Source organism: Ambystoma mexicanum, chromosome 2q (assembly GCF_040938575.1).
Source record: "Ambystoma mexicanum isolate Mex_15411 chromosome 2q, UKY_AmexF1_1, whole genome shotgun sequence".
Classification (NCBI taxonomy): Eukaryota; Metazoa; Chordata; class Amphibia; order Caudata; family Ambystomatidae; genus Ambystoma; species Ambystoma mexicanum.
The window spans coordinates 850,348,578-850,369,224 of record NC_090924.1 but is presented as its reverse complement, the minus strand read 5'-3'; the positions used below and the strand labels follow the sequence as shown (position 1 = coordinate 850,369,224).

At 46.6% G+C, this 20,647-nt stretch overlaps 1 protein-coding gene across 5 annotated transcripts in view; it reads left to right on the top strand.

The window, feature by feature from the left end:
- SVIL (supervillin) overlaps positions 1–20,647 on the top strand; it is a 950,451-nt gene that overhangs the window by 319,924 nt on the left and 609,880 nt on the right. For 4 of the 5 annotated variants that reach the window (XM_069648084.1, XM_069648081.1, XM_069648082.1 and 1 more), the window contains 2 exons: positions 17,990–18,907; positions 19,289–19,459. In XM_069648084.1, coding sequence (XP_069504185.1) covers positions 17,990–18,907; positions 19,289–19,459 — 1,089 coding nt within the window. The remainder of the gene's footprint in view (positions 1–17,989; positions 18,908–19,288; positions 19,460–20,647) is intronic. The other variant, XM_069648083.1, reaches the window with a different exon arrangement.

Here is a 20,647-nt window from a genome sequence, read left to right as displayed (position 1 = left end):
TTTTGGATCCGTTGTAGTTTCTTCAGGAGGTATTCTGGTATTCCGAGGTAGAGGCTGTTTGCATAGTCGATTCTTGGCATGATGAGGGTGACGATAGTGAGCGTTTTGTGCATGGAGAGGAAAGGTAGGATTCTTCTTGCCGTGTGGAGGAGGAAAAAGCATTTCTTGACTGTTGCATTTATTTGTGGTTCTAAGGTTGGGGTGTTATCCATCAGGATTCCCAGATTTTTTTACTACCTTAGATGGTGATGGTGCGGTTCCCATTTCCGTTGCCCACGAGATGGCGGTTTCGTTCTCTTGGTCTTTGGATATGATCATTATTTCTGTCTTTCCTGGGTTGATTTTCAGGTTGTTGGCATTCATCTAGTTGAAGACTTCTTTTAGACACTCGATTTAAGGTTGAATGTTCGGCTTCAGTGTCTTTGATTTTGTAGATTTGAGTAACATCTGCGTAGTTGTAGCATGTAATGTTGTATTTTATGAAGATTCTGATAACTGGGGTCTGGTAGATGTCTAAATACAGTGGTGATAGTGAGGATCCTTGTGGCACTCCACAATCATTAACTCGTGGAGTGGATTTGAAGGGTTTAATCCATATGGTTTCTGTTCTGTCTGCTAAGAATGATTTACTCCAGAGTAGTGCTGTGTCTGTTATACCTATGTCTTCTAGTCTTTTGGTTAGGGTGTCATGACTGTGTCTAAGGCTGCAGAGAGGTCGAGTAGAATAAGGGCTGAGGTTGTGTTTGAGTCTGCGCTATTTTTTAGGTCATCCCAGATGGAGAGTAGTGCTGTTTCCGTTCCTCTTGCCGGTCTGAAACGGACTTGAGCTTGGTCTAGCAGGTCGTGTTTTTCTATGTGTTCTTGGGTTAGCTTATATACGTAGGTTTCCAGGAGTTTTGCCAGGTAGGGAATGTTTGAAATCAGCCTGTAATTGGAGAGGTCTTCTACGTCGCCACTTGTGTTCTTCATAAGTGGTTTGATAAATGCTGATTTGAAAGTCCTTGGTACAGTTCCTGTTGCTAGTTATAGGTTCAGAAAGTTTCTGTAGTATTCTGCTGGCGTTCCTTGTGCGAGGATTGATTTTGTATATGTCCGGGGGGCAGGGATCCATGGTGATCCAGCTTTCTTGCTGTGTTTTACCAGCATTGCGAATGCCTCTGCTGATATTTCAGGAAAGTTTGAGTTTGTACTGAGGTTCTGTGATAGATTCGCTTGGTAGTATTTTGTGGTCGGTTGGTATGTTTTGTATGTTTTGTATGTTTTGTTGGATGTCTTTCATTTTTTTCTTGAAGTGGTTGCATGGTTTCTCTGAGGCAGTTGCGGTGTCGCAGCCCGGTGGGTTTCTCATCTCTTTAATGATGTTAAACATTTCTTTTTGTGTGTTGGTGGCATTGGTGATTGTCATCATAATGCCTTCTCTTTGTCTTTTGAATTTCCTTCTAGTATGCGCGGATTTGTCTCTGGAACAGTGTTTTTTTTTTGTCTGGGTTGTATTCTTTCCTCCATTCCAGTTCCATCTTTTTGTTTTCCTTTTTCATGGTGCTTAATAGTGGGGTGAACCATTTTGCTATTGCTCTTTTTTTGATGGGGTGAATGGTTTTTCTGGGGCGATTTTGTCGATTGTGTATGCAATCCATTTGTGTAGTAGCTCCGCTTTCCCGTCTAGGTCAGCTAGCTCTAGTTTTGTGGTTGAGGGTTTGGTTAATTCCACTTGTTCGAATAGGTGTCTTTCTTTGAGGTGTTTCCAGTTTCTTTTTGTGGTGGTTGTGAATTTAGGAGGTTGGTTACAGATTTGAGTGGGAAGAGGGATCACAAATGGCATGAGATGGTCGCTCCAAAGTATTTGTATCGGCGGTGCCGTGGTGGTGATTTTTTTCCTTGGCGAAAATTGCATCAAGGTTGTGTCCTGCCGAGTGTGTTGCCCCTTTGACTAGTTGTTGTAGTTTAATGGTAGTGAGTTGTTCGATCAGTGAGTTTTGGGAGTTGGCGTGACTGTCTTCAAACCAGATGTTGAAGTCCCCCAGGATGATTAGGTGTTCGTGGTTGATGGCTAAGCGGGTGATGGCTTCTATGAAGTTGTTGGCGAAGGTTGCATCATATGTTGGTGGTCTCTACACCAGGATGAATGTGACATTGGTTTTTGGGGTTGCTGTTAGGTGTATTACCATGGTTTTGCAGATGAGGATGTTGAGCGGTTCGTCTGTTTTTAATTTTCAGGTGTCTTTTTAAATGCTATTGCGATGCCTCCTCCTTTTTTGTTTTTCCTGTTTATTTGATGGCATTTGAAGTTGGTTGGAAGGCAGCTTTAGAGTGTGATTTTGTAGTTGTCGTCCAGCTATGTTTCTGTGATGAACAGGATGTCAATGCCATTGTCATCGACTAGGTCGAAGATTTCTGTTGTTTTTCGACATGGATCTTGCATTTATAAGATTGCAGTGGAGTTTAGAGGTTTTTGGTTTGGACTTTCTTGTTGAGGTCGTCTTCTGATCGGTGTTTGGGTTCCTTCCTGGTCGATCTCTTGTTGAGGTGTAGGTTTTGGGGTATCAGCGTATTCGAAGAGTTCTTCTAGGTTCTGTCTTGGGTTTTTGTTTTCATCGGGTTCGTCTTCCACGAGTTGTGGTTGTAGATTGGAAGTTCGTCTTGCTTTGGTGATGTAAGGTGTTATCGCATCGGTCATGTGTTTCTTGTGTTGTTCATCCTTCTTCTGTGCGCTTGTGTTGGGCAGTTAGATGTTGCTGATTCTAGCGTTGGGTTGGTTTGCTCTGGTGACCGATTGTCAGCAAGTTAAGGAGTTAAGTAGAGGGATTTGTCTCTTCTCAGTGTTGGTTCGATTCCTGTTCCTGAATGTGGGGGTGCATTTTGTAGTTGTGGTTCTTTGTTGCTTTTCCGGGGTGTGTGTTGTTCCTTCTCTTTTTCTTTCCCTCGGAAGAGTTGTTTGCGCAGAATTATAAGATAGAGTTGTTTAGTCTTTGTTTGCTGATGTCCCGTTGGTTCTGTTTTGGTCTGGTTGTCTTGTGGTGTAGTAATAGGTGTGGCGGGCTGTCCGCTTACAGTTAGTGCTCTGTCGTATTTCCGGCTGATGTTGCTGACTCGTTCTGTTGCTGTTTTGAGGGGTAAGGGACGTGGTTAGGGTTATAAAGTTGGGTTTAACGGTGGCTCTCTTTAGTGCCTGTCTCCCTAAACGTGGTTCGCTGCAGTGATCTAGCAGTGTGGGTTTAAGAAGGATATCTACTAGTTGAAGGGTGATTTTCTTTCTTTTTTTTTTTGAGGGGCGCAGTTAGGACTTGCGCCTTATGAGGCGTGAGCCCTTGTCGGGGTGTCCTTCCACAGTAATTCACTGATGGGTTCTGTCTCACTTTAGAGTGAGTTGGTCAACGGGGTTTGAGGCCTATCTAGATGCCTATCAAAGCAATCTAAGTATCACACGATGCAGCCTGGAAATAAAATCATTACCAAACCTGAGGTACCTGTATAGTGGGGGAGAGGCCTTTCAATGCAATCTGAATATCACACAATGTAGCCCGGAAATAGAACCCCTACCAAACCTGAGGGACCTGTATGGTGGGAGAGAGGCCTATCGATGCAATCTAAACATCACCCAATGGATTATGTAGACAGGATCCCTATAAAAAATTTGATACACCAGTATAGTGGGAGAGAGGCCTATCGGAGCAATCTGAATATCACACAATGCTGCCCAGAAATAGAACCCCTCCCAAACCTGAGGAATCTGTACGGTGGGAGAGAGGCCTATCACTGCAATCTAGACAACACACAGTGTAATATGGGGATAGAACCCCTATTAAATATGAGAGACCTCTATCGTGGGCGATAAGCCTATCAATGCAATCTAGATATCACACAATGCAATATGGGGACAGAACGCCTATTAAATATGAGAGACCTGTATAGTGGGAGAGAGGCCTATCAATGCAGTCTAGACATTGTACAATGCAATATCAGGGCTGAACCCCTATTAAATATGAGACCTGTATAGTAGGAGAGAGGCCTATCGATGCAATCTGAATATCACACAGTGCAGCCTGGAAATAGAACCCCTACCAAATTTTAGGGACCTGTATAGTGGGAGAGAGGGCCTGTCAATGCTATCTAGACATCACACAATGCAATATGGGGACAGAACCCCTATTAAATATGAGATGCCTGTATAGTGGGAGAGAGGCCTAATCACACGGTTTAATGTTGGTTTGCTAAGTGGCAAGGATTCTGGGGTGGCGGTGTAGCTCTCCCCTAAACCAGGCCACTCCTACCTTACACAGCCTTGTAGTTGATGGTTGACGGCTGGTCACTGGCTTCCCCTGCGGACACCTGCCGTCACTTCCCGGAGCCGCCTCCGCTGGAGGTGTCCCTGGCCCTGGGACCCTTAGCTGCAGGGGGATGACCTGGGGGGGTTTAAGACAGTGGAGGAGCCAATCACCGGAGGGGGAGGGCTAGGGAGGCAGCAATGAGGAAGTCTGGCGAGGGGAAGGGGAGCAGGGTACACGGGGGCACTCAGAGGCACAGATATAATAAACAGTGGCCAAAGGTTAACAAAAAGGCCCAGAAGGGTCACTGGCCTGGGCACTCACTTGCAAACGCTCCGGATGGGGATAGAGCGTGCAGGAGGCCGCTGGTGAGATACACCAGGAGGATAGCAAGACACTGCCCAATCAGGCTCCGGGGGTGGGGTGGGAGGCGGGAGGAGGATAGGAGAGAAAGGTGCTGGGGACTTCGAGAGGCGCGGGCTGCGGGGGTCCACAGTGACCAAAGTTAACAAAACAGTCCTGGAAGGGTCACTGGCCTGGGCACTCACCTGCAAACGCTCCGGATGGGGAAAATTGTCTTAAAACAAATGGTTTGGTGATTGTATTTTACATTGTACTGTAAGAATGTGCCCAGTTAATTTAACTGGAATTAATTCCAGGCGGCATCTTTGTACAGTTGGTTTAAGCACAATGGATATCAGTTGAATTGCCTTTGTACGAGTGTGTTTATCCTGATTAGATGTTTTGAAAGAGAGGATGCAATAAAATATGTACAGGTGACATACAATAAACCAAAGATTATATGCATTTTGCATTTATATATTAGATGAGCAATAGAGGGGTATTTGAGTTATAAGTGTTAAAAGTACAGTACGTATATTCATTATGCATCATTTGAAATGGCTTCCAGTTTCACGTTAAGAAAACGGGTCCATGTGTTTTGCAGGTTCAATGTGATATAGAAGGTCGCACACCAAACAGACAGTTACTGCCGATTTTGTGCAGCCTTCAAAAGCGGAATTATCCTACTTATGAGGGGGATTTAACGCACGCAATCCCCCAGAGAAGCCATTCCCCCGTCTGCACTGGCACGTTTTCTTAGAAATTGGTGTGTGCTGCCCACCTTTCCTCCCCCCGCAGCCTCACTTCCCTCTTCTGCCTGTCCGTGCCTGTCCTCTCCTGCGTGCACACGTATATATCCGGGGCGTGGCAGTTCGATTCGTTCAATGATCCTTTATTTCGTTTTTTTCAAAACCAAATGTTCACTTTGCGCCAATTTTCAATGTATCCCAATGTGACATTGCAATAGTTAATTACATGGCATGTATGGAAATAAAACGGCTAGCTTTGACTTTGGTAGAAGGGCAGAACTGACAAGGGAGCAAATATCCTAACCCCACAGGTTTGGTTTATATTGGTTGTGTCCATGCAGAGATATTTTCAGACTAATCAGGGAAACATCAGGATGTTATCCAACATAGAGCGGTTTCCCAAGATGCATGGTTTGAGTAGAAGCTTTTCAGTTCAGAAAATCTGCCATCTAAAATCGTAATGTTTTTCCTTGATGTGAAAAGTATAAATGGTGCTAAACATGGTGAATAGGGGCATTCCTAAGGCGGGAATGCTTGAAAATAGTGTGGGTGCTACTGAGGCGGTTAGTGAAAGTCAACATTTTGGGGATGCCCCACCACATTTTATTTCCCGTGATAATTGCTCTGCGTCCTCTCCCAAATCCCTCCACCCCCAACCTAACACTGCATCCTGCCATACAACCCTAACTCTAAAAAATGCCAATGTATTGTGCAACAAAGACCCCTAATGCATAAAGTTCATGAAAACAACCCAGAAACAATAGTGGCTACTTTTGAGCACTCCACCATTGCATTCCAGACAAGCGGAACAAAAATGTGCATTTCAAGCCTGGAGCACGTGCCCACGCCCCACTAGACCACTCTTGTCAAAAACATCTGAAAACTCACACTGCAAACATTGTCAGTTCCTTCTGATGGGCGCGCTCCAAAATAGCAGCAAGGACCTCTTCCCATGCGCTCTACTCCAACTAACCTGTACCACACACTACTCCTTTTTTCTTGCAAATCTAGTTGCACCAAGAGACAATGTATCAAAATGGCAGAAATTGTGCTGAATAAAATCTAACTACTTAAGATTAACTTTTAAATGTGCCTAGTTTGTGGGAGTGAAGGATCCACTTGGATCTCTGCACTTGGAGGCCTAAGGTTTTACTATGCGTTTGATTGAATCAGAGAGGCAAACTTTGTGCCAAGTTGAACCTAAAGTGACCTTAATGTCTGGGATATTGCAGTATGTTTATAGGGTGTCCGCATAGCCTGCGAGAATTGCACCTACCTGTCCTCGCGAGAATTTTAACACGTGCTAAAAGAGCTCAGCTCTTTGTGAGCAATGGTGGTCTGTGGAGCTGTGTCCTTACACAGCAGCACTGCGTATACCATTAACGTTCGAGGGTTCCGTGCCTGAAGCCGTTTCGGGGCATTACATAATTTGAAAACGTTAGTTTTTTTATTTCGGGCAGATCCACAAAGCTGTGACCCAGTCGTTACCCCGTACTTTCTGTTGGCCCCTGAAACTAACAACGCTGTTTTGGCCCGAATTAGTTTCCTGAACTGTGCCCAAAGAATAATCTTCTTTAATCCCTTTTCCTGCTTAGTCAAATCAGAGCTACTTGGACTATTTCCAGAATGTATGTCTCTGCTAAATTGCCTACACACATGCGTATTGCCATCCTTATTTGAGATGCTTTTTGGGCAACATGTGCAGTGTCTTGCAGCGCGAGTGCAGGTCTAGAGAGGAGATCTGAACCTCTCGTGGGCAAGTGCGGTCTGTAGGATCATAACGAAGTCTATGCTTGTAAATAGTGGCCTTCTGAGGCAGCTCCCGTAAATGGCAATCTTCTAATACAGACTCTCAAATAACGTGCGTATCTGTTTTCTTTCTCGTTTTCGGCGTTTAACCCAAATTCCCCATGCCTACTTTGTGAGCTTTTGCATAGTCGGGTGTACTGTAAAAGTTACCTTGTGGCCAGAAGATGCAGTATCTTTAATCTTCTGACACAATATAGACCATTTTAGCAAGTGTTTTAACAGAAATGCAAGAAGGCTGTATTTATGCACAGGGTATTCCATGTTGTGGGCCTTACTGGGAAGCAATAGATCCTTGCAAATAAGTGACTATAATATTAATAGAATTTAGAAAGGTGGAGTATTATGTGTACAGCTCAAAGCATCCAGAGAGAGGTAATACAAAGTGAGATACTAGTTTTGCAGGGAAGAGTGGGTTTAAATTGCAGAGGTTAGGCAGATTACCCAGCAATCCGACTTTACTAACTGCGCCGTCAAGTTCCTGGCTCTAATTTAGGGATTGCCTCATTGGCCGTTTTAGGCTGGCATCTGCATCCCACCGCTTTAGTCTTGCCAAGCCAGACCATCCATAATTATTTGTAACGTGGTTATGACTACTTGGTGTCAAATCGAAAAATGCAATGTTATAAAACCTTCGAAGGAGCTGGGACAGTCTTATGAAATCATAAGTGGCAGCTGGCTCTGAAGTGCAGGGATATGTACTTTGAATAAGGCTTATGCAACATCCTGTGATTTCTTAGAGGATCCCCTTGCCTTCCGCAAGGCCCTCGAGTGCTGGCTCCCTCCCCTCCTCCTCCCACGGCATCCTGATGAACCTATGCCACACGTCGGGTTATTTAACCACATATCAGATAGGCCGAGGCAGCAATGGAACCCCTCATGAATTGGACTGAACGACTGGGAGGAGAAACCCCAACAGACCACAGGACAGAATCTTCACCACATCCACGAAACCAAGAGACGAGCCAGGACACACTTGTACGGATGGCACTCCATATTGATGGAAGATGGCCAAAGGCACGGCCATCCAACCTCGCACATCTATCATACACTATTTTAAGACGCATTGCACAACACCTCTGCCTTAAGAATGCAGCTATGTCCTACGACAAATATTCAGTCTAGCTGGACACATGAGTCTCCTGCACTCGCATACACTCTCGACTTCCTCACAGCTAACAGGGACTTGGCCACCCCTACCTACCTACCTGCCTACCTACGTATTGGCTGAAATGCACACCTGCACATTGTAATCTCCTCTGATGAATTTCTCATACCTTGGACTTCAGTCCTGCAGGGGTGTTTACCTACAGCGCTTTGAGGCCATACCACTGGGAAACGGTGCTATAAAAATAACAAATTACATTACTTGATGGGAATGCCATTCGTGCAGGTTCTTTACCTGTGGCTCTCTTGGAAATAGCAACATGTAGGTGCAGTGTCATTACAGGGTGGATAACTAGACCCTTTTCTTGAAGGGTGAAGCAAATGTTTAAAAACTCTCTTAAGGGATGAGTTTTAGGAAAGTTGGAGTGCTTCCCAGCTTGTGATAAATGAAGCAAAAATATACTTTTAAGAAGCAGTACTATTGGTCATTGCTAAAAAAACACTTTCCCTTGTTTTATCTCCCACACCAGTTTTCAAATTGGGTCGTACTTTGCATGTGAAAATCCCCATCAGTTTACAGGAAGTGATTCAGAAGGGAATTTCATATATTTAACACAGGAGCACATCCGTTTCCACATAGTTTTAAGAAATCCACCAAGAGACCTGGTTCTTTTAAATCACTTTCACTGTACGTACTGTATGGTGAACAGGGCTTGCTTATCTGGTGCATTTTTTAGTGAATAATATGCACTAGGGATCAGGTTTGTATCTGCCATGTTTGCTTCTTAAAAATAGGTAAATGCTCCCAAAACGAAAAATGGGGAGTACAATTCCTCCCAACAAAAAATAGGAAGCGGATAAATAATTTGTCTGTCATCGCCACCCAACGCCCCCGCCCCTGCTTTCACCGATCCGGCCCTACTCCTCCTTTGAATGCCTGGTCTGCAAACTTGGAATCTCTCCTACTTCCTCTTTGGCCACTGCCACTATCTACAGACCACCTGGCCGTATCACCCTGTTCCTCTCAGATTGGGCTGATTTTTTTTCTTTTCTTTTTTTTTTTTTTTTCCTCCTCTCTCCTGAAATCTACCTCTAAACTCCTGCTCCTGGGTGGCTTCAACATCCACCTTGACTCCTCAATCACAGCCTCCACTCTCTTCCATGACCTCTGCACTTCTTTCCCTCTCTGTTCTCCCCTCTGGTCCTACCCACTCGGCTGGACACTCTCTTAATGCCTTCATTCATACTGATCTTTTCCTCTCCTCCTCTCTCCACCACCCCCTCCTCTCCTCCCTCCTGGGTCCTCTTGGCCCTCTTACCGCACCTCCCCCAGCTCTGCCAGCCTCGTTTGTAGTCTTCTCCAGCATTGGATCTTTCATGGATTCACATGCTTAGAAAAATGTTGACACTTTTGTGTCCTAGCTACGTCGTTTTGGGCCGCGTACGCCTGCGCCACTAGGACATAAAGGTATAAGTAGCCCCGCCCCCGCGGCTCCCTCAGATTTCAACCATCTTCCAAAGTAGTGGAATTACCTCGAGTATCTGCTATTTTTGCTAGGTTGTGCATTCTTTTTCTTCGACTTCCTTCGAAAATGTCTGGAAAGGCGTTGTTTCGTCCGTGTGCTACATGCAGTCTTAAAGTGTATGCAGGTGATGGGCATATGGACACTATTTACTGTCTTCACCCTTGTCATTCGGCCGACACGTGTGAGATCTGTCGAGGCTTCTTCCAGAAGTCCCTGAAGGACCGCAACAGACTCCTGGTGACTTGGCTCAATGACGGGGCAGGTGCGTACCCTGCATCGGAGGTAGGCTCTACTGCCTCGAGATCAAAATCTCTGGTGCCCCCTCGTCGCTCTGCATCGGCAGAGCCCCGACGAAGAAACCACGTTCATCGGAAAAAAAACCTTCTGATAAACATCCTGCGAGGGACTCTTCTTTGAAGAAAACGTCCTCCTCTTCTTCCTCCTCATCAAAAAAGAAGAAATTGAAATCCTCCACGGGAGACCACCATGGCTCTACCTCGAGTCGAGTGTCGTCGGCCCACAAGCAGAGTTCAAAAATGGCGAGTGCACCACAAGGCTCTGCCCCAAAACCTTTGTCGTCGACGACGGTCAGATCGTCAACGTCTTCTTTGCCATCTGTGCCTGCTCTTCCCGCGATCACTTCGGCGGGTCAAACAGCGGTTATGGAGAAGATGTCGTCGACGGTGGCACCTTCGGTGGGTTGGCTGCCGGAAGTTTTCGACCCGATCTTGCCTGAGGCCTTGTTGCAGCCAGAAGCGGCCCTTTCCATCTCGTCGGCGGAGGATGACTGTAGGCGATCGTACAGCCAACTGATCTGGGGTTACGTGCAATCAGTTCGGGGGTTCCCCCGAGTGGGAGTGCCATCCCAACCGCCTCTTCCTTGCTGAATCCCCAGTCTCTATTGTCCTTGGAGGTGTTGAACACGTTACAGAAGCTGTTACAGCGTCTGGACACGCAGTTGCCTCACACTGGTGTCCCGACGGTACCGCAGGCTACGCCGGTCGTCGCCGAACCAGGCCCGGCTCCTCGCTCGACGACCAGAATACCTACAACTTGCCCGGTGGAGGAGGATTGTTCTCGCCCACACTCTGAGGAGGGAGAACTGTCTGAGTCAGAGCGTGAAGGGTCCCTTTCAGACGTCTCATTGTCCCTCTCAAGGGACCCCACATGGGAGTCGGATGCGGAGTTGGAAACTCCTAAGAGCCTGGCGCAACCATCACCGCCAATGACATTGGGGCCTTCCATGCAATGATGGGAAAAGCGTGTGCGGAATTTGGTCTGGCGCTGGAAGTAGTGAAGAAAGATTGCTTTCTCTTCGATCATATGGGCAAGAGAAGGAAATCGATGTTTGATATCCCCATTTTGGACCATGTCTGGCAAGAGGGGTTGAGGACAATGCGTCATCCTTTCTCAGAACCGGCGATAAAAGGTTGGTTAGAAAAGAAATTGAAGGCTCCGGAGTAAACCCCAAATGCTTGACGTCTCAACCTTCGCCGGATTCGGTGGTGTCCGCTGCTGCGGCCAGAAAAGCGAGGTTGCAACACAAATGCACGACCCTGCCGGACAACGATGCCAGGAGACAAGATGCGTTTGGAAAGAAGGTATTGTCAGTCGGTGCTACTACAGTGAAAGCCGCCAACTCCCTGGCCATTATGGCACGGTATGATAGAGAGATGTGGCATTGTTTGGCTCCTATCTTAGACCATCTACCAGAGGAACACAGGAAGTCCGCTAATCAATAACGGCGTAGTGTTAAAGGGATAGTCCAGTAAAAATGTTTATTTAAAAAATAGGCAACATTAACAAAAAAAATAGCACTTTTTTTTTTCAACTTCCTATGTAAAATGTTGAGCTATGCAAGCACATGGGCGCAACCATTTTGTGAAATGGATGCCCGCCTGTGCTGGCTTTTGCTTTAACGATTGGTTAATAAGGGGATTATCTCCGAAAAGAGTCTGAATGCCACCATGTCCCTCCTACAGTGCTTGTGCTTCGCAATAAACTTCGAAAAGTCCTCCTTAACGCCATCAAGGACCTTAGGACTTTCTGGGGGCGGAGTTCCAGACGCAGTCAGGATTGGTAAAACCATCCATCGAAAGAGTTCTGAAACTACGACACAAGGCATCGGAATGGAAAGTCGACACCAGAGTGTCGGTGAGAAGGTACATGTCCCTGCTGGGGACCATGGCGTCCTGTATACCCTTGATCAACAATTGTCGTCTCTTCATGAGGCCCATTCAGGAATTCTTGACAGATCGATGGGCACAGAGTCAAGGCCGTTGATCGGACAAATTGACCATCCATCAACAGCAAGCTCGTGCAGGCACTTCAGTGGTGGAGAATCTCCAAAAATCTAACAAGAGGAGTGCTCTTACTGGAACCTGTGTTCCAGATGACTGTGGTGACGGATGCTTCTCTGACTGGATGGGGAGCTCTTCTGGATTCCCTTAAAGTTGAAGGTCGGCGGTCATCGGAGGAGTCCAGCCTTCACATCAACATGCTGGAGTTAAGGGCAGTGCGTGGGCCCAGAAGTATTTTCTGCCACGAATAAAGGGATCCGTTGTACGGATAATGACAGACAACACGACAACAATGTTTTACCTGAGAAAACAGGGGGGGTACTCGCTCCAGGACTCGGTCGACCGAAGCCCAGGAGATCTGGTATTGGGCCCTCCACCACAAGATATATCTATTGGCGTTCCACTTACCAGGAGTCAAAAATGTGCAAGCATACTCTCTCAGCAGAGAGATGAATCGACTACACGAATGGGAATTGAACGACCAACAACTACACCGTGTCTTTGGAAAGTGGGGTCGTCCGGCTCTAGATCTCTTCGCGACGAGAGAGAACAGGAAGTGCTTACAATACGGCAGCAGGTGGCCACACCAAGACTCACTGGGGGAAGCGTTCTCCTTCCCGTGGAAGGACAAGTTTGTGTATGCGTTCCCCCGTTTCGGCTCATACGTCGGACACTGCAATGGATTCACAGATATCCATGTCGGGTGATCCTGCTGGCCCCGTACTGGGCGAGACAAGTGTGGTTCTCCGATCTACTCCATCTTTCAGCAGCGGAGCCCATGAGGTTCCAGAGGATCCCGAACCTTCTGTCTCAGGACAAAGGGGCGGTTTGGCATCACGATCCGGACAGCCTGTCTGACAGCCTGGCTCCTGATTTCTCCGAGTTTGGTACGTTAGCAATTCTACCGGACTGTCGTCGCATTGTGCAAGCTGCCAGGGCGCCGTCCATGAACGCTTTGTATACATGCAAATGGAAGAGATTCTGTATTTGGTGCGGGGATCAGCCAGGTTTACGTCCACTTCACATCACACCGGAGCAACTTCTACCATACTTGCTACTCCTGGCTCAAAAAGGTTTGTCTTTTTCATTGATAAAAGTGCATCTGGCGGCCATTTCGAGATTTACTCGGAAGAGACATTCAACTCCATTATTTAGTGACCGGTTGATTAAACATTTCATGAAAGGATTGTTGCGAACTTTTCCTCCAACGAATAAGTTTCCTCCGATCTGGAGTCTTAACCTGGTTCTAGCAGCACTAATGAAGGCTCCTTTTGAGCCGATATCGTCGTCTTTGAAATTCCTATCATGGAAACTGGCTTTTCTGGTGGCTATTACTTCGGCTAGACGTCTGTCAGAAATACAAGCGTTAGTGATGATCCACCATATTTGAGGTTTTTCCAAAAATAAAGTTGTGTTGGCTACTAATCCTAATTTCATTCCTAAAGTCCCTACCATGTCCCATAAACACACTTCTATGGTGCTACCGACGTTTTTTCCAACAACTTCGCCTGCTGCGGAGAGGGCTCTCCATACGTTGGACGTGAGAAGGGCTCTGAAATTTTACCTCCATCGCACTCAGAATCTCAGGGACACAAGACAGCTATTTGTGGCCTATGGCCCTCCGGCTAAAGGTAAAGCAATCTCAAAACAAGGACTGTCCCGCTGGGTGTCATCTACCATTTCTTTTTGCCACTCAAAAACTGGGAAACCGCTGGAAAGACGTCCACGAGCCCATTCGACGAGATCTGCTTCGTCTGCGGCATTGTGGTCCGGGATTCCGCTGGGAGATATGTCAGGCGGCTTCCTGGTCGGTACCACATACGTTTACCCGGCATTATTGCCTCAAACAACATGCTGAGGATACACAGATGGGTTGTGCAGTCTTACGGCACCTGTTTCAATAAGGTAGGCCCCAATAAAGGGGGTATATCCTTCGGCTAATGTACTTTAAAGTGTTGTTTTTTAGCTGTACATTTTCATGATTTGAAGTTTAGCCATGGCGAATTTGTATTCTTGGTTAGTGTTTTTGGTTTGCATACACACCTCCAACTATGGGGGATACTGCTGTACAATCTATTCTAAGCATGTGAATCCATGAAAGATCCAATGCTGGAGAAGAGAATAGTTTCTTACCTGTAACTCCATTTCTCCAGCATTGGTATCTTTCATGGATTCACATGCGCCCGCCAGCCTTCCCTGGCATGCAAACCAGATGTCCCCCCATACTACTTTGGGGGTCGAAATCTGAGGAGCCGCGGGGGCGGGGCTACTTATGCCTCTACGTCCTAGTGGCGCAGGCGTACGCGCCCAAAATGACATAGATAGGACACAAGAGTCGAAATTTTTCCTATGGAAAAGATCTATATAATTTACCGAGGATTCCCAGCCTGACGACGGGGAATATTCTAAGCATGTGAATCCATGAAAGATACCAATGCTGGAGAAATGGAGTTACAGGTAAGAAACTATTCCCATCTGTTTGATTAAACCAGTGTCTGTTGCTGCCTTCGCTTGCACCTTCACCCCCCCCCTCCTTCCACTTCTGAGTCTACCTCTCAACAACCTCCATCTTGACATTCTTGGCCGTCATGAGAATCCGCCTGAAACCTGCCACTAAGCATACAACGTCGTATGATTCATATCTTGCAGCCCTGAAATGCAAGTGCAGAGCTGCTGAATGTAAGTGGCAGACCTCGAGCTCATCCTCTGACAAACTGGCCTGTCGCCTTCTCCAGAGGCATTACTGTCCCTCCATTCCTTCCAAGAAGAGGGCCAACATCCAGGCTCACGTCTCTGGAGCATCCAACAACATGGCTGAACTTTACAATCTGCAAGGAACTAGCCAATCCTTCTGCAGCCTCCACCTTGCCTCTACCCTCCCATGCCCTCTGCACTGGACAATCCTGGGTACTCTTTCCTCCTCCCTTCCCCCCCTTCCCTCCTACCATCCGCCAGCGCCTCATCCACCCTCACTCACGCTCTCCTCCTTCTTTCCCATCACATCAAATAAGGTCACTAGAGATATCTGCTCTATGAAGGTCTCTTCCAAACGGGTCTCCCCCTGTTCCTCCAGAACTATTAAGGACAACATTGTCTCCCTTGCCCCTGCACTTGCTGATTTCTGTAATCATTCTCTTGCTACTGTCTTTCCCCCTTCCCTTCAAGCACTCCCTTGTTCACCCCTTTCTAAAAAAAAGCCTTCCACCAACCCCTTGTGTCCGGCCAACTACCGCCCCCATCTCTATCACTCACTTCCTTGGGAAACATCTGGAGAAGTTGGTCTTCCGCCAACTAACCCAGCATGCTGAGCTCGCTGGTTGGCTACATGACCATCAATCTGGGTTCCGAGCATCCAGATGCACGGAAACTGCTCTCCTTAACACCTGTGAAGAACTGCTTGCATCTCTTGGCTCAAGCTCACCTGATGTTCTCATTCTACTCATTCTCTCCTCTGCTTTCGATACGGTCAACAACTCCATCCTCAAAGTGGCTCCATGATGCCCTGGTTATCTCGGAGCGGGCGTTGGACTGGCTGACTTATTTCCTCACTGACTGTCCCTCCCAGGTTATCCTAGGCTCACTCTCCTCTCCCACTTCTCTCTCCACTTGTGGTGTTCCAGGGCTCAACCTTTTTGCCCTAGCTCTTTAACATCAATCCCGCCTTGCTTGCTCAGATTATCTCCACTTTCTCCCCGCACTTCCAATGTTATGCAGATGACGCCCAACTCTTTGACAAACTTCCATCTGAATTCTTACTTACTCTGCCATTCCCAACTGCCTGTCTGCTATCCAATCTTGGTACGCCTCCTGTTCCTTCTTTCCTCCCTTCACTCTGGCCACCCTCTATGGGCTCCCCCCACTCGCCTTCCTCTGTAGCCAGAAACATTGGAGTCCTCTTTGACTCCTCTGTCCTTCCTCACATCCTAGACCTTGCCAAGAAGGCCCACTTCCAACTCGACCTCCTTGGGGGTGGGGAGGCGGGGGGGATATTTGCCCTTTCCTCACTTTTCTCCAGAAGCTAAATGTTTCTAGACCTCTGGTACTTTCTAGGCTGGACTACTGCTACAGAATTTTCCTTAATATACCCTCTCACTCTCTCCGCCCCTTCAGCTAATACAGAATAGGTCTGCAAGACGTATCCTTGGCCTCAAGGCCACGGACCATCTCTCCAGCCCTAAAATTTCTCCACTGGCTCCTGGTCGCTGCAAGGATCAAATTCAAATCCCTCTGCATCATCCATAAGGCCGCTTAGGCCTGGGACCACAGTATCTACAACTTGATCTCACCAAATACACTCCATCCAGATCTCTCCGATCCTCTGGCTCCAACTCTACGCAGCGAGCAGGTGACCGATCTCTTTCCTTGCCTGGCTCCCTCCTCTGGAACAGCTCCCCCCTTCCTCTTGAGCTGGATCTGCTCAAATTCTGCAAGCTCCTCAAGACTTTCCTCTTCTCCTCCCCCCCCCTGCTAAACCCCACAGTCGCTGAGATTGGTGGCGTGGGCCCTTGTGTTCTTCTGGGTCCTGGCCTTCTGTCCAATCGGCTTCAGCCTGCGCCCTCCCCCTCCCACACCCTCTGCACTTGCCTTTGGGCACCCACTGGCTTGTGTTCTCTCACATGCCTGCACTTATTGTACTGGCAGGTGACCACTCCGCTACCAAGTGTTCTCTGCCTTGCACTTACCTGCTGCCTTACAGCCGGCACTACATCCGGCTCTCTGGCACTTCCTCTCTGTGCAACCTCTAGCACTTTCCCCGCTCCTCTGTCCCTTCTCTCTCTGCACTTGCACGGTCCGAATGTTCACAAGGCCTAGTAGGCCTGTCTCTGCCATCTGCTCATCATTAATTTCAGCTCATTGTTTTACTCCCCTGTTCCCTCCCCCTTTGAAACACAATTCCTTGATGTATAAGTGCCTTACAAATGCAGAATAGAATAAATGGATCTGTTTGGACCAGCACTCAACAGGAAGAAACAATCATTTCTGCCTGATCTGAAGAGGTAAACCTTTAGCTTTTTTAATATGCATGAATAGGGGCGACAACATATTAAAAAAACATTTCTATATTGTAGTTAAAACCTTTTTATTGGCTTATAAAATAATCCCTTTAGGACTGGTACTTACTTTTTTAGTCCCCCAAAAAAGTCAATCCCAAATTTAACATTAGGAAGTAAAATACTCGCACTTAAAAATCTTTTCTGGCGCTCTGTGTATAGCAATATATTGTGCTTAAGGTTTAACATGGTCAATGTATATTGTTACTACACTACTTATGCGGTCTTCATTTCAGTATGATGGACTGATGAGCACTATACCGTCCCAACCTGTAAAGGATTTGACTAAGGGTGCTTTTGGTTGTGCCCAATTGTGTCCATTCCCACTTAATATTGAAGACCGTTTGGAGAAGGTTTTGGTTTAGTAGATCGCTCTGGTGATTCTGCAAAGCGGCGCAAATGCTATAGCCTACTGAGTCAAACGGATGTCCTGGTTGGCACATTTCTCTAAATAAACTGAAATCTCAAGACTTAAACTGAATAGAGTGAAATAGGTTGCTCAGAATTTGTCATGGTGGTCTGTCGTGTGAGAGATGAGTGGTTTTTGGCGACAAGAATTGTGAAATGTGTGTGTGTACCCCGCACCTCCTCTTTCAATTTCCGCATTCAGTAGTATTGCATATCCTCTTCAATGCCTATTCCACATGGTGAATATGTTTACCCATGGGTTGAGCATCTGGTGTGCATTGTAGGCGTTTATCGCACACTTATTGGTGTTAAGCAATGCCCGATTGAGAAGTTGACTGCCTCTATTAAAGTTGGTGATTTGTTGTTTGCCACCTGTTGCCTTGCATTCTTTCTTTTATGGCTGGTGAGAGCACTAATTCTTTTTCTTTTTTAAAGAGTTAAAGTTAGAGAGAGGCTGGTGAAAGATGAAAGCTTACGTGGGAGCCCCGAGTCTGTCCCAGACCCTTCTTCCCAAAGAAGGCACCATCCTGCTGCAGTGCACTACATGCCTCTTCAGTCCGAAACATCTGCTTTTGATAGGGTTACTAGCCATCCTAGAAGTTCAGCTCATGAACCGATTCATGGTCACATACAGCCTGCGAGCCTGGCTCACACTCCCAAGATAGTCAAACTGCATGAACCCGAAATTGTCTCTGTGAGCAGGCTGACTGTACCTGCTGGTGCTAGCTGCTTGGCCATATCAACCGGGACCAGTGGCGTTCAGACCAGCAAACCGCTAAATGTATTGCAGAATCTACCATCCACAGTAGATGAGCAGTCTGAACCCGAGAGGCTGCCGAGATGTAGGAAAACTCCACCTCAAACTGAAAGCCACAGGCTGGGCAGGAGCAGGAGTGATTTCAGTGGACATGCAGAAGAAGAGAAACACACCATTGCCCCACCGGTTGTAAGCAAGCCATGCATTAAAACCTCATCCTTTCAGAAGGATATGCCGTTTTCTGTCAGACAGATGCCAGCCCTGCAAAGCACGGTTCCAGAAAACATTGAACGCAGTGAAACAGTTATGTACATACATGGTGGATCTGTCCTGAATCCTGCAGAGTCAAAAGGCTCTGCCAGGGAAGTGTCGACCATGAAGCATAAACTGCTCACTCGCTCTGTGTCGGATTATGCTGGCTCTCCAAAGCTGGAACTATTTAAATCTAAAGAATCCAATGTGAAACAAGGGATGGAGTTTCAGAGTGCTGATGCATTGTCCAATGGCGATGTTGGCGTACTTGACACAAAGGTCTCTGTCGCTCAGCTGCGCAACTCTTACCTGGAGACGGCTACTTCCAGCAAGAAATCTGACCTGTAGGTGATGTTTCAAACCTATTTCAGTGTGACCCTTGCACGTCCATGTCTCACCACTAGTTGTGTTTTGCATTGAAACACAAACGCTTAGCTCACAGCAGCAAATGCCCTCGACTGTGTGGTAGAACAGACCTCCATCCCTACACTTGCACTTTTGCTTGCTGATGCAAGTAATGGCACAGCCGGCATGCTTGCCATACTTCTATGCATGGAATGTGCATGAGTGGTGTGTGATGTTTAGTTGTGATAGCGATTGAGTTTTGAGTTGCTTTATTTTTAAATTTCATATTTTGAGTTTCTGCTGCCTGTACTTTTACTTCTGCTCTTTCTGTTTTCTCTTTTTTTTCTACCCATTTCTATCTTCCAATCTGTCTTAAAAAGTGAATCTCGGGTTGAGATGCCAACACCGGGTATTGATGTGTCGGCCAGCTCTGAAAGGGAAAGAGGAACTCGAAAGCCAAGGCGCTATATTACTCCTGGCGAAAGTAGAAAGACCTCTGAGCGATTTAGGACGCAACCTATAACTTCAGCAGAACGGAAAGAATCTGATAGGTATGAGATTTTGAGCAGCTGTGGTATGGCTAGTGTACACTTAAATTATTGCTTTTGAAGCTGCCTGAATAAAGTCTTTCCCCATCGTACATTCTTTCCAAATAAAAGGTGGCCTCTGCATTTGGGCTACGGTCCAAAACATGCCCCCTCAGTGGTGGCATCCGGATGACTCTCCCTCCAAATCCTCCTATCCTTGCAATGTAGTCTTTATTTCAGATTTTCCGGCCACAAGGCTATGTAAAATGAGCTTGTGACAAGATCCAGGAACCCTTTGAAGAAATGTGCTGTCTAAATGTACTGCCTTGTCAACACTACTGAACCTGGTTATTACGTAATTTCCCCTTTCTCCTCCCCCATGGCCCCCCATCCCCCAGTGACCTTGGGACTCGTAGCTTTGTGTTCTCTGGTTTCCAGTAGCAAAAGAATTGACCAGTTTTCGATATCCAATGCTGCAAAGATCTTTCAGTTGTAAACTGTACAAGATTTTTATCAGCAATGGCAGCAGAAAGGCCTTGCCAATAGATGCCCATTTGTTTAACCAAAATGTACATAGGAGCCACGCTTCTGTTACTCGCATGTTTTTTGGGACACTCTGGACTAAAACCCTACATATTGGCTACAGTGAGATGTGGTGTCGGCTGGAAAAGGGTTGATGCCGTTAGTAAAGAGAAAGAAGTTTGTTAAATTGACAAAATAATGTGGGGTTGCATGCAGACGCCAAACTAAGCTCTGATACGACCTCATTTGTGCCGATCTGTACCTTTTTTTGAAGTCTTTATTGCATATTTGTGTTTACATTTTGGGGGGAAAACCAAAGTTGTAAGCTAATCACCAAGGCATAAGTCCTTTGCCCCCTCAGATCTCCATATGCACATAGATTCTTCGATTCTTAATCGCCATTTGTCCATTATCTCTTGCCAATGGCTAGTAGCGAGTGAAAATGTTGAAGCCTGTGTTTCATAACCAACTTCTATTAAATGGAAGGGTATGCGCTTCAATTATTACCATTAGTCAAAATGCAAGTGTGTGCCCAGCCTCAAATGTGCTTCCGTCTGCCCCTTGTTCCTCTCTAGATGTGAGCATTAGAGTTATGGAATCGGGGCATTTAGAGCCAGCGCACCTGTTTCTATTCGGCAATGCTGTTATCCCTCATAGAGCTCTGCTGAATCAGTATCTGCGTTGTGGAGC